Here is a 14,008-nt window from a genome sequence, read left to right on the forward strand (position 1 = left end):
TCCTGAGGAAGCCAGGTCGACCTCCCCACAACCCCATCAAGTCCCTCTGTGGGGCCCAGGAAGGAGGAGCCTAGGACCCAGAGCCCCAGAGCTGATGTCTCAACAGGCCCTCAGAGCAGAGAAAGCAATGCCTCCAAAGGCTGGTGGATTTGCTGGAGGCAGAGAAAACAGATCTTGGCTGGGAAATGAGGAAGACAGAGCCCCAGGGAGCAGCTTCCAAAATAAAACAGATGAGAAAACGCAGCCAAGCCCCAGATATAATAAACCCCAGATAATTAACAAGCCGTCGCCGAGATAATCATAGGGAAATATATTTTTATTGCCGCACACATGCTCCTCTGTTTTATTTTTAAATAGTATATATTAGAATAGATCTTAGCTCTGAAAACCTGCAGTTTGGGCATTTGTTTTTTCTGAGGGAAAGTTGCTGGGCAGCTCTCAGCCCCTCCCCTCTCCTCTCTGAGCAAGGCTACCTGGGGAGGCCTCCATAATCAGCCTGGGGGGGAGTTGAGGGGGAGGGAGAACAACTCTCCTCACAAGCCCAGATCGGTTTTCTCTGGCCTTAGCACAATTCCCAGGCTTTATCTAGCCTTGGGGTCCTTTGGGGGAGCCCCATTTGCCCAACACCCCAGCTTTCTCAGGATTCGTCACCCCAAACAAAAATCACTCTCCCACATCCCCACCAGGAGAGTATGGGAGATACCTGTTTGTGCTTTGAGGAGGGGGGGGAGGGAAGCACCCATGGCTGGGCCCCAGGGACCAAAAGTACCCAGTTTGGCCCCAAACTGGACTCTGATAGTGTCATGGGGCAGTTGGGGAAGCCTCGGATGCCCCCAACAGAGCCACCTGCCTCTCTCCATTACATGCAAAGCCTGAGCTAGAGACCACGACGTGATTGGCTCTTGGCCCACGTGTGGTCAAGGGCCCACGTGGTGAAGGAAGGGACGTTCACTGGGACAATGCATCCTCTGGGACCAGGCTCTGATCCTTCTAAGCAGAGGAAAGGAAAATGAGGCCAACAAGCAAAGACCCCTCCCCTCAAGAGATGAGCTGAGAACAATCTGGATCCCTGCACCTTCTCTTCCCCCACAGTGAGGGGAAACCTGGATGGCATAAGGCAGGCTGGGGAAGAATGATCTCCACCGCCCATGTCCCATAGGAGTGAAAAGCCCATCTGCCCCATGGCTGGAGGGTCTGGGGGGGAGGGCTTTGCCCACACATATGTATGTGGTCAAGAAGAGAAGTCCATCTTGTCAATGCTTCTCTCCTTTGCCTAGCAAAAAAATACATTCTTAGCTTCTACAGACAAAGATTCAAGACCTATAGTGATTGGGGCTTCCGACCCCAAGGATATAATCAGTGCTTCCCCCAGATTCGGGGAAAGGGGGGAAGCCGACGTCAAAGCCACTTAGAGAAAGCTGTCCAGATGCCACGGCGTCCAGCTGGGCCAGAGCCCTGTGTTCGGGCTGGTGCCTCTCTGCAGCAAGGGGGAAGCCACACCAAGCCCTCGTGGGAAAGGGGAGGGGGTCCCTCGGTCCCCCAGTTATCGGCATCTACAAGTCAACAGTCCAGGCCGATGCTGGCCAGAAGCTCCTCCAGGACCTGCAGCCTCTGGCTGGCCTCCTCAATGGCGCTGTAGGTCTGCACATTGCTCGTGATGTGGAAACGGATGTCGTCCACCAGGGGAATGGAGTCTGTCTCCTGCCGCTCAGCCACGGCTGCAGCCTCTTCCTTCACAGCCGCCACAAACTCTTCCCGTTCCACTAGCTAGAGGGGAAGCCAAGGCAAAGGTCTGACCAGGAGTCCCAGGGGGCAGGGGTAGGGCAGAAACCCCAGCCTGGGGAGCCTCCCCCTCCACTGATCTGTCCGTAGAGGAAGCTCGGACTGAGCCTTCCACATCGGGGCCCAAATCTGACTCTCCCACCCGCCCCAGCCTTCCTTTCTCTATGGCCCCAACCTCAACCCCTCCAGCCTTGGCTCCCACCTTCTCTATGACCTTGGCCATGAACTCCGTGCACTGGTCCTCCAGTCGGGTCAACTGGAACAGCTTAGCAACCTTCCAGACTCCAACCACGCTATCCTCGTCCAACACCTGGGCCAGGCTGCGGCCACATAGCCGCTTCAGGCCAGGTAACAGGTACATGTCAGCCACACACAGCACATCATAAGCAATGTCCGGGGACAGCTGCAGAACAGACAGGGAAGGCATGGCCTCTTGGCTGGGGACCCTGGTCTAGGACCTCATGCCCCTACACGGGGATCACAGAAGGATCCTCCAAACTGGCTCCCTTACATATGAGGAGGGGGGATGTGATGCCAAAGCACATCCCCAACAGAAGTATTCCCCTCCTCTAAAGCCTTTAATAACAGTGGAACAAGGGGGCAGCTAGGTGGCGCAGTAGATAAAGCACCAGCTCTGGATTCAGGAGGACCTGAGTTCAGGACGACTTGACACGTACTAGCTGTGTGACCCTGGGCAAGTCACTTAACCCTCATTGGCCCCCCCCCAAAAAAAAAAACACAAAAAAACCCAAAAAACAAATAGCAGTGGAACGAAATCATATTCCTTACTGTGGCACTTAAAACTCTACGATCTTAGCCTCAGCTACCTGGTGAGACTTCTCTCAACCAATCAATAATCATTTACAAAGCACCTAGCATGTGCCAGGCACGGAAAATGCTAAGTTCACCCTCTCACATGCCTTAGATTTGACTCAGTCCGATTCAACGCTAGGCACTAGAGATCAAAAACCGAAAATGAAAACAGTCCTTGCCCAACCAGAGTTTACATTCTACTAGGGGCACAGAGACTGGTATGGAAACAAGTACATAGATAAATCAACACAAAATACAGCCCGACTAGAGCCAAAGTAATTTCAGAGAACATGGTGGGCCGGAGGAAAATGGGAAGGCCTCTTGAGCTGAGTCCTGAAGGGAGCTGGGGTTACGAGAGGCAGGCCGTTCCGGGTTTTCTATCCCGGGCTTTCTTTCCTCTGTAGCTGTTGACATGACTCCCCTGGCCCAGAATGCCTTCCCCCATCTCCACCTCCACATCTTCACTCATCAAAATCTCCCCGTTCTAGAGTGTATTATTATTTTTTTTTTCCAGGGCAATGGGGTTTAAGTGACTTGCCCAGACACAGCTAGTAAGTGTCTGAGGCTGGGTTTGAACTCAAGTCCTCCTGAATCCAAGGCTAGTGCCTTATCCATTGTGCCACCTAGCTGCCCCCTAGAGTGTATTATTGAAGGGATGGCCAAACCAACTCCATCTCCTTTTCTTAGAGGCTTCCTGGACAATCAGGAGAAGTTTGTCCAGATATCAGCTCTGCATTTGACCGTCACATGGGCCAGATAATAGTGCAGGTAGGTGCAGGACAATCACAGCCAACGGGCTGTTCCAACAACTTGGGAGTGAGGCCTCCTTCTGTGCTTGGCCCTGCGCTTTTGGAACATGTTTCATTTTACAGATTGACGGAAGACATAGATGGCATGCCCATTAAATCTTTAGATGACACAAAGCAGGAGGGATAGCAAACTCACTGGATATCAGTTAGGATCCAAAAAAGTCATGACAGGCTAGAACACTAGAGGGCAGCAAAGTACAGTGGGAAGAACAGCAGGAGTTGAGTTTATTCCCCAGATCTGCTACTGCTTATCAGCTGTGTGACCATAGGCAAGTTGCCCAACCTCTCTGGGCCTCAGTTTCCTCATTTGTACCATGAGGAGGCTGGTCCTCTACTGTCCTTTCCAGCTCTAGATCTATGGTCCTATGATAGAGTAACATCTAAGATGATGACGTTAAATTTAAAGTTTAAAAAAGGAGAAATTTAAATGTAAAGTAGAATGCAAACTTTTTACAAGGATTTTTTTCTTCTAATTGGGAGTTGTAGTCAGTGGGAGACGCAAAAAATGCTTGGTGATTGAAAAGGACAATAAAAGGGGCAGCTAGGTGGCACAGTGGATGGAGCACGGGCCCTGGAGTTCAGGAGTACCTGAGTTCAAATCTGGCCTCAGACACTTAACACTTACTGGCTGTGTGACCCTAGGCAAGTCACTTAACCCCAATTGCCTCATTAAAAAAAAAGAAAAGAAAAGAAAAGGACAATAAAAGTCTGTTTTTCAATCCAGTAGAAGGTAAGCTCGTTGAGGAGAGGGATGGCCTCTTTTGTATTTGTATCTGCTGCCCGGCACAGTGCTGAGCACAACAGAGGTGCTTAAAAAATGCTCGCTGAATCACACTGGGTTCAGAAAAAAATTTCACAAGAACAAGATGAGAGTAGAGCAGCAAGAGGAAATCTGGGGCCTTCCAACCACGGTCAGCAGCATCCAATACAGGGAAGGGACAAGCAGTACCAGGCCACCTGACTGGTCATACTCAACCCTGAGTGTTGCATTTTCAGAAAGACGTCAATAATCAAGAGAACATCCAGCAGAGAGAAAGGAGGACAAGGACAGGTTTTGAGATCAAGCCGTTTGAAGGAAGACCTGTGAAAGGTCCTGGGGTATTTAGCTTGATGTCACCACTATAGGCAATGAGCTCCCTGTCCCCAGAGGGCTTCAAGCAAAGGCTGGCTGCATGGAGTCATTGAAGGGGAATTGGTCAAGTATGGATTTGGCTCAGATGGGCTCTGAGGTTCTGTCATTCTGTAATGGTCCAACCCCTTCTCAAAGCCTAGTGTGAACACCCACTCTCTCTTACAGTCTCTATCCCTCATAGAGGGTCCCAGTCTCCTCTGTTACACACACCAGTGTGTCTTCCTCCCTCCCTCCCTCCCCGCGGTGACTTCCTAGGCTAGGGCCTGTTATTCATTTTTGTCTCTTTCCTAACACTCAGCTAGAGAGTGTCCTGCATACACATCACAAATGCTCAATACGTGTGAAAGGAAGTGAGTGAATGACTAGGAGAGCATGGGGAGGCAGCTGACCTCGGTGTCGTCACTATACACGTAGTAAAGCACTCGGGTAAAGATGTCGGGGGAGATGCCATGCAGTGTGACCGCAGGGAGGCCAGGAGAGGTAGCCAGCTCTTCACTCTCGCTGAAGTGGTCATCCAGCAGAGCCCGGAAGTAGTCACTACGGCCACAGAAGAAGGCCTAGGGAAGGCGGGGGGGAGGGGGGGGGTGTCACCAGCTCCATCACATAATCACATACACTTGGAGCCAGAAGGTGCCTTAGAGGGTCCCCAGTCTAACACCCTCCAGTTAAGTGATCTGCCCATGGCCACTTAAACGTCAGAGGCAGGATCTGAAACCAGGACCTCTTACCTCCAAGGCCAGCACTTCCCTCCATACTGGCTCTCCTTGCCCCCTAAGAACAAAGGTCTTTTCTCTACGGCCTTCACTAAAACTCCACACCTCTGCCTCCTTGACCTCCAAGAAAATGGCGCCCACATCCCACTGACCTAATGATAGGGAATCTGTGTGAGGGATCTGGGAAGGGGCAAGAATTGCAAGACATAAGGTGAGGTTGAGAAAGAGATGAAGTAGGGTCTGGTGAAGGGGTTGGGAGGACAGGGACAGCTTCTGGAAACTGGAATAGGGTGAGCTCTAGACTGGGCTAATGAACACTGGTGACGGCAATGCCGAGGGCAGGCACCTTGTGACACAAGAAGTTGTAGTCGGCCACACGGAAACAGACATCAGGACAGCTGCTAAAATTGTCGGTACTATCAAAAGGTAATTCTCCGAAGCCCACCTAGGGAATGAAGCAAGAAGGGGGACAATGGGGGGGGGCAGCCTGACTCAAAGCACCTGCCACCAATGCCACAGTATGGGCCTCAGAAGAAAGGCAAGGGTCAGAAGTAGCCCTCCTCGACATCCCACCCTCACCCCTGCACCACCCCCTTGGGCATGGGGATGGGCTGGAAAAGACAGGGCTTTGGGCTGGGACCCCGAGCATACCCGGAGCTCCGGAGGCAAGGCACAGTCCGCCAGCAACGCCAGGTCTTCCCGGAGCCGGCAGTCGGCAGGGGGTGACTCAATGGTCAGCACCTTCACACATGTCCCTGGCTTCGAGGCCACTGCCAAGGGAAGAGCGCAGCTTCAGGCAGGCTCCTTTCACCTCCAGCCGCCCAGACTGGCCCAACCTGGGGAAGCCCCAGCTCTGCCCACTGCCCAGAGTCAATGGGCAGCTACTGGCCAAAGCAACAGGGCTCACCAAACTCATAGGCCTTCTTGCACTTGGTCTCCACGCCGGTGATAAGCTCCTGCAGCTGACACTGCTTGGCCAGCCTCTTCAGGTCACTCACGTGTTCCACATCGATGTCCAAGCGGCCTGCAGAGAGAAGAGCAGCACGGCTGTCAGGGAGGGGCTCCGCTTTCCTCACTGGGCAGGCTGTAGTTACTGTCCTGGATGTGGGGGAAAGCAAGGGATGGCCTCAGAACGAGGCCTCCCGGCCTCTTCCTCTAACTTGTGCAAATGTAGGCTATACGGCAGAGGCAGATTGCTGCCTGTTTCCCCATCAGTAAATTTCAGAAACTAACTCCTGAGGTGCCTGGAGGCAGGACATAGCTTGATTAGGACTTGACCCTAATAGACCAAAGAAGAAACCGAGTCATCCCTGACACAGAGAGAGAGATGTGTCCCCTGGAGTGTGACTGCAGTGACAAACATGCCCAGGGATACCTCGGGCAAGGGACTGCATGAGTGCATAATGCATGGAACCCCTTCTCAACACAAAAGCCTCATTCAAGGTTGAGAAGGAAGGGCACCCTTCTCAGCGGCAGATGATCCAAGAGGACCGTCTCACCATGCCCAGAAAGGACCCCTATGTGACAATGCCAAACTCTCACAATCGAAGGCCAAGGTTACTGGGGACTTTGGAATGAGTTCTGACTGATGCCCATCTCCTGCACGGGCTCAACGGACAGAAATGAAGCGGGTCACAGGAGATCACTAAGCTATGACCAGCCCACCCCAACCACCCCAGCCCTGCCCATCACCAGCCCCCAGGAGAGGGGCCACCTGTGTAGAGATACTGCAGAAGGGAGCCAAAGGCCATGGGATTGATCTGTGGAAAGAAAGGAAATGTCAGAGAGAACCGTGGCATTCCCAGGCAGAGCTCCGTCCCCCTCCCTGGCAAGGATACCTCATACCTCCTCAGGCTTCCCTCCCCTGAGTCCAGACTGACTGTTCTCCTCTAATCCTTGTTCCCTGTACTTAACCATCAAGGCCCTGGGGGGGTGGGGGGTTGCCATGCCTAGCTCAGGGTGCCAAAGGTCCCATCCATAGCTAACGTCCACCCAGGCTGGGCAATGTGACTCTGCCTATTCCTGGGGGCTGAGGACTAGGGACAGACCCTTTCATGGCCCAGAGGGTAATTCTTCAGGGCCATGGTCCAGGCCATACCAGTGGGTGCTTGAGGGCGATCACGCTTTTCCCCTTCCACTTGGTATCAAACATGTTGGCGAAGTAGCTGCTCCGGGCACTGAGGATACATCGGTGGGCACAAAAGGACTTCCCATGGACGATGAAAACAATGTCGCTCTGGTAGCCTTGCTCCAGGAGCCTGGGGGGAGGGGGCTGGGTGGGCAGGGGCACGGAGGGGAAGGGGCCATGGGCCATGAGGGGGAAATGCTATCATCTCATCCCTACCCCATTCCCTGTCCTCTCCCTGGGTTCCAGGCCCCACGGATCCTTCTCCTCAGAGCCAAGACCCGAGGTCTATAAACAGGACAGCAGCCGAAAGAAGCTATGTCCAGACACGGCTTATCTCCCCCCAACACTCCTGGGCCCATGAGTTGGCTCTTTTTCAGTCCGTACAGTTTAATCTCTGATGTGTGTGTGTGTGGGGGGGGGGGCAAGGGAAGATAGTAAAATGTCCAATTTTATGCCTTGAGATAACACTAGAAAACAATCTCAAGTTGGCATGGGAACTTCTGCCACCCTTTGGCCTCCTCATTGCTGTGGGAAATGGCATGAGCTCTGGCCTATCTGGGGACAGTTGGGAGGCATAAAGGGATGCCCACTAAAATGCCCCAAATGAGTTGGTGACCCAGAATTTCCTCTCCTCCTCTTCCCTAAGGAAGGAAGAAGGGAGACCAGCAGCCTCAGGCCCTCCCCCAGCCCCTCACCGCTGCAGAAAGTCATCATAATAATCCCTCTGCATTCGGGTGGAGGTGATCTGCTTGTAATCCCTCAGCTCCCGACGGATGGTGTCGCTCAGTGCCCCATAAAGGCAGCGCTCCCCATCAAAAGTGTTAGCTTCACACCTGGCTCCTGAGGGATGATGGGAGATAAGCATGGCCTGTTCTCTCTGCTGTCTGCCCAACACTGAGCCCAGCTCTTAGTTCACTGGTCCCACCCCAGGCCCACCAACACCAAGACTCCCATCCCAGCCCCACCACCTCATGCTCCAATGCTCCCTGGGACCCCATCCTCTCTAAACCCATCAGTGGAAATGCTGACCGGGTCAGCATATAAAACACCATGTGCTCCCACGGAACCCCAACCAAGCTTACAGGATGAGCAGGAGGTGGTGCTGTCAGGGTGAAAACCAAAAAGAAAGAGCTAGAACTCTCACGCATGTAACAGTTCCCCAGGCCAAGGCCTCAGGCTGGTAGAAGGACCACAAAGAAGGGTCTCCACTAGGCCCCCTACTGATCTCTAGGCCCAGCCCACCTCAAGGTGTCCCCCTCTCTCAAGGGAGAACCACACACACACACACACACACCCATATCCCCACCCTCTCTCTCTCTCTCTCTCTCTCATCCCCTCCTGGGCTTACCATTGGCCAGAAGGTAACGTACAAGCTCCTCATGTCCACACAAGCAGGCATAATATCTGTGAGGGAAAAAATATCCACTCTGGAGAGCAAGTTATAGCATGTGTACCTCCTTCCCCTCATCCTAGGGCCAAACAGTACCCTTACAGTACTAGAAAGAGCAGAGGGCTCAAGGAGTCTGGGGCTTCAAATCCCAGCTCTAACACTCCCTAGCTGGGTGACAGTTTCCCCATCTCTAAAATGGGTGCAGTGGGAGAGGGAGGAAATGTCGCCCTTAAACAACTTACCTCACGATTGTCACAGAAAGGGCAGTGTAAGCTGTAAAGTGCTCTAGGAGTCATACTATCTTTTTTTTTTTGGCGGGGCAATGGGGGTTAAGTGACTTGCCCAAGGTCACACAGCTAGTAAGTGTCAAGTGTCTGAGGCCAGATTTGAACTCATGTCCTCCTGAATCCAGGGCTGGTGCTTTATCCACTACGCCACCTAGCTGCCCTGGAATCATACTATCAGGGCTGTGGCCAGCCCCCTCTTTAAGGCCCCAGCTCTTGGCTTGGCCTCCCATCCTTCCTCCCCAAAGTATGTTTCTCCCCTACTCGTTCAACTCTAATATCGCGGAAACTCTGCTCTTCAGCCTTGAAAGCCCTACATAACCCATCCTTCCAGTCCATCAGCCATCACTTTCTCTCCCACACACTCTGCAATTCAGCCTGTTCCCTGTTCCTCATGCCTGCAGTGCATCCCTGACTCTCCTCGACTTCATACCATTCTTCCTCTTCCTTTAAGACACTGCTCAGGCAGCTAGGTGGCGCTTGGGCAGCTAGGGGGCACAGTGGATAGAGCATGGGCCCTGGAGTCAGGAGGACCTGAGTTCAAATTCAGCCTCAGACACTTAATACTTACTAGCTGTGTGACCCTGGGCAAGTCACTTAACCCCAATTGCCTCACACACACACACACAAAAGAGACACTGCTCAAGCACCCCCTCCCTACCCACCACCAAGTAGTACAGTTCCTTCCCACAATACCTTGCATCACACTACTTTGTCTATGTTTCTATTTATTCACCTTATATGTGTAAAGTATGTGTTCACATATGCCCCGTGAGAACGTGAGCTCTTTGGAGGAGGGCTGGTCTCATCCTTTGTACTTACATCCTCGGTACCTCACCCTTGATCACTGATTGATAGGAGACTGGGGGAGGCGGGGATACTCACAGAGGGGTACTGTCCCATTTGTCCCGGACATTGATCTCCACATCTCTCTGCTCCAGAAGGTAGCTGAAGGGAAAGAAGAAAGCAAAGGTTGGAGCCATGCCTCCTCAGTGGGAGTCATCCATCTCCTCGAGAAAACAGGGGACTCCGCCGATCCATGAGACTGGGAGGCCCAGTAGAAAACCACTAGAGATTAGGCCTCTTCTCACAGGACAGATAACGGTCCTGGGAACAGAAAGGATGGAGGAGGATGAGAGAAAGAATTATTTTTTTTTGGTGGGGCAATGAGGGTTAAGTGACTTGCCCAGGGTCACACAGCTAGTCAGTGTCAAGTGTCTGAGGCTCGATTTGAATTCAGGTCCTCCTGAATCCAGGGCTGGTGCTTTATCTACTGCGCCACCTAAGTGGCCCTTTGAGAGAGAGATTCTGAAGAAAGACTCTATAAGACTCGGTGACTGATTAGCTATGGGGGACAAGAAAGAAGGAAGGGAACCCAAGGACAGAAAGAGGGAAGGCAGAAGGAAGAGCTGATATCAGAGGATAAAATAAGCCTGGTTTGGGAAATGCTGAACTTACAATCCTGGAGGAATGCTGAGTAGGAAATTCCCAGAAGCTAAATGGAAAAAGAGGCCTGAAGTGGCAGAGGGAGGATGGTGCCAAAGACAGGGTTATAATAAAAGCTGCAGAGGCAGCATCTCAGGAGAGTCGGGGAGGAGAGCCCTTCTCCCAGTGCAGGTTGGCCCCTTCTCCCTGCAGCTAAAAGCCTTGCTGGGGGGAAATGACCTGCCCAGGGTGATGCCTCAGGTGTGTCATAGGCAGGATTTAAAGCCGGGCCTTCCTGACCACCCCTTCCCACATGTCACTTAACCCTCACTGACCCGCAAAAAAAATTTAAAAAATAATAATAATATGTAGCCTGAAGGGATCTCTATGTACAGTTCAGTGGTCCCAGTTCTATTTGAGGGTTGTTTGGTTTTTTTTTTGGAGGGGGGGGTTTGGTGAGGCAATTGGGGTTAAGTGACTTGCCCAGGGTCACACAGCTACTAAGTGTTAAGTGTTTGAGGCTGGATTTGAACTCAGGTTCTCCTGAATCCAGGGCCTGTGCTCTATTCACTGCACCACCTAGCTGCCCCTCTACTTGAGTTTGACACCACTGCTTTAAGGTACAGAAAGCAGGCTGCAAGGTATTAGTTACTATTATTCCCATTGTTTACAGATGCGGAAATGGGTTCAGAAAGGTTAAATGTCTCCCCAAATCAGGGCCTGATGTGAACTGGGTGGTCCCCAGGTTCTGAGTCTGAAATCTCTTCCCCACATAATGCTGTCTCATTTTCTCTTTATAGCCTCAATATCTCAAGCAGTTACTACATGGTTATCTACATACAGGGGAGGGTTGGAGCCTGGGGAAATAGGAGCAGAAATTCAGGGAACCAAGAGACAGAAGTGGGCAAAGGAAGTCACATGGTTAGGGACCAAAAGGAAGAAGGGAAGCCAGGAAGGGGAAATAAACACCAAAGGTAACAGTAGAACCGAGTGACTGCAGAGGAGCAACAGTTTCAAGAAGGATGCAACAAATGAAGCCAAAAAATATGGGAGGATGAGGCCTGAGAAAAAGCCAATGAATCCATCGACTGGGTGGGTCATTGGTGCCCTGGAAAACCGTTTGTAAGTCCAGTGATTGAGCCCTGCTTGTAAGGGGTAAAAAAGTGGGTGGAAGCAAGGCGGGTACAGGATTCCTTAAGAAATGGGGTGGTAGCTAGAAAGAGAAATAATAGATAGAAGGAAAGCATTTTTTTCTCTTTATAGAGACTTTTGACAGTTTGGAGAAAGTAGTCAGTGGAGAGGGAGTGATTGGATTTGCTATAGTGAGAGAGAGAAAGAGAGAAAGAGAGAGAGAGAGAGAGAGAGAGAGAGAGAGAGAGAGAGAGAGAGAGAGAGAGAGAGAGAGAGAGAGATGGAGCCGACTACTAAGAGGAGGTGCACGAAGACATGGGCAAGAATGCAGGTTGAAGGGAGGGCCCCTAAGGCAAGAAAGACAAATGTGCTAAGGTAGAAAGGAGGTGAGGAAATGAAGTCTGTACCAATGGCCACTTCCTCTTAGGGAAGCAAGAGGTGAGAACATCTGCACGTCAACAAAATCTCTTCCTGGGGTACAATGCATTAGGCATCCCCCCAACCCCAGGTCCCCAGTTTTGGATGATCCACGTTCCTAGGGCCTGAGCTCGCGGAGGGTTCCTGTGGTGGCTTTGCCTGGGTTAGAGCTACCAGAGAAGTGAGGCCATAAGGATGGACCCATTGGACAAGAACTAGGGTGAAGGGTCTCCTCTAGGGTCTCTCCCGTCTCAGGCTCTGAACACCAACGTTTATCTGCTCAAGGGACTGTCTTGCCCTGTGCCCAAAAGGCCGACCCAGCTCCCCGCTCCAGATATATCACCCCCCCAAACCCCCAGGAACTGGGTCCCTCTTAAAGGTACCTCCCTTGAGGTCTGGCCCAGCCCCAGGCTGGAGAGGCTCTGTCCGGACTGTACCTGGCTCATGGGGGTGGGTGGGCTTGCGGTGAACAGGGCATTAAGGGCAAAGTCAGAGATCGTCCTCATTTCATCAGCTTCACGCAATGCTCAGGGAGGCCAGCAGAGGGAGGAAGGAAAGGGGATTGTCCTGGTGGACAATCTCACCTACATACAGGCCTAGTCCTACCATTAGATACTCAGGTGGTCACCTCTACACTGGGGGAAAAGAAGGGAAATGGATCCTGAATTCCCTGTAAGGAAAACACTGCTCCCCCTGAAGACAAGATGAGGTGCAGGTGTGGAGAATGAAGGGCCCGGGGCAGGAATGTGGTCAGGGAGCTCATCCCCTGCCCTCTGCCTGCCCTCCCCGCCCCAGCCCCCCACCTTGCAACTGGCTCTGGGGAAGAAGACGCCCGTGACCCTCTTTGTTTGCCCCGTGCAGAACAAAACTCTAGCTCCGGTGAGGTACCAGGGTGCCCATCACCCCCATTCTCCGACCTGGCTCTGCACCCCAGAGCTCCAGGCCACAACCGAAAAGGGCTCTACGGCCCCCACCCTCATTCCGCGGCCCTCCCCCCTCCCCGAAGCCCCTTGAACTTTGCGTACTATTCCCACAACTCTCCACTTCTCCAGTCTCTGCACCTTGGCATGCCCCACCTGTCCTCTGCACACTCCGCTTCTTCATCTACACACTCCTTCCCAAGCCCAGGCTCCCCGATCTCCGCACGCCTCTCCCCATCCCCCCATCCCCCCATCCCCCTCACTCGCATCATCCACCCCTCCCGGCACACCTGATCCCATCCCCCACCTCCGCTCATTCCTACACATCTCCCATCCCCCACCTCGCCACTGTTCCCATCCCGCACGTCTCCCAATGTCTGCACAATTCCTCTCATCCCCTACTTCCCCTCGCATCACCTCGTCCCCTATCCCCCAACTTCTCCCATCCCCCAGTCCTTGCACACCTGCCCCGCCTCCAGGTTGCCCTCCCCCGCGGCCCCCGGCCCCCGGCCCCCTCACCGGACTCGGCAAACGTCTCCTTTCTTGCAGCTGATGAAGAGATCGCTGGTGTCCATGGCCCGGGGCGCTCATGACCCGGTGGGTTCGGGCTCGGCGGGGGCTCGCGAAGACTCTGGCGGCGGCGAAGACAGCGACGGCCCTTCCCTTTCACGGCCCTTCCTCGTCCCAGTCCCGGGCGGATGTAAACACTGCAGGCCCGAAGGCCCGGCTCCGCCCCCGGGGCGGGGCGGCCGCTGCGGCGGCTGGAGCCCGAGGACCAACGACCCACTGCCCTCACGCCGGGTTCTAGGTGTGGGGAGCCCCGCCGACGTCGGGTTCGAGGGCGGCAGCCGGCGGCGGCGTTCTAGGCTGCGCTGCGTGGGCTCTGAGAGAAGACCCCCCCACACCCCCCACGAGATTATAAGCGCCTTCCGAAGGGTCAGCGGCCCGAACACCGGTCGGGAGGAACGTACAGCCACAGGACGTGGGTGCGATTTTGTGCTCTGCAATGTGGACCTCCGCCAAGTCACTGAACCTCCCTGGGACTCAGTTTCCTCGTCTGTAAT

General features: G+C 53.3%; 1 protein-coding gene across 1 annotated transcript; it reads right to left on the minus strand.

Annotated features, from left to right (window-relative positions):
• Positions 1 to 295: 295 nt before the first annotated feature.
• ABTB1 (ankyrin repeat and BTB domain containing 1) lies at positions 296 to 13,704 on the minus strand. The gene is made up of 12 exons (XM_043975951.1): positions 13,464 to 13,704; positions 9,937 to 9,999; positions 8,726 to 8,781; positions 8,073 to 8,217; positions 7,348 to 7,507; positions 6,964 to 7,009; positions 6,157 to 6,273; positions 5,901 to 6,019; positions 5,596 to 5,694; positions 4,926 to 5,093; positions 1,985 to 2,185; positions 296 to 1,767 (listed from the first exon to the last, which is right to left on the minus strand). Exons 1-12 carry the CDS (start codon positions 13,517 to 13,519, stop codon positions 1,561 to 1,563), a joined length of 1,437 nt encoding a protein of 478 aa, XP_043831886.1. The 5' UTR covers positions 13,520 to 13,704; the 3' UTR covers positions 296 to 1,560.
• Between the last annotated feature and the right edge of the window lie 304 nt (positions 13,705 to 14,008).

The sequence above is a fragment of the Dromiciops gliroides genome, chromosome 1 (assembly GCF_019393635.1).
Source record: "Dromiciops gliroides isolate mDroGli1 chromosome 1, mDroGli1.pri, whole genome shotgun sequence".
Lineage (NCBI taxonomy): Eukaryota > Metazoa > Chordata > Mammalia > Microbiotheria > Microbiotheriidae > Dromiciops > Dromiciops gliroides.

What these genes read in the sequence shown, in the direction of transcription:
- ABTB1 (XM_043975951.1), bottom strand. Translation starts at nt 13,519, where the DNA reads ATGGACACCAGCGATCTCTTCATCAGCTGCAAGAAAGGAGACGTTTGC. An exon ending in GGAGACGTTTGCCGAGTCCG is followed by an intron (nt 10,000 to 13,463) that starts GTGAGGGGGCCG and finishes CTTTCCCTTCAG; the next exon opens with CTACCTTCTGGAGCAGAGAG. An exon ending in ACAACTTCTTGTGTCACAAG is followed by an intron (nt 5,094 to 5,595) that starts GTGCCTGCCCTC and finishes CGCCTTCCCTAG; the next exon opens with GCCTTCTTCTGTGGCCGTAG.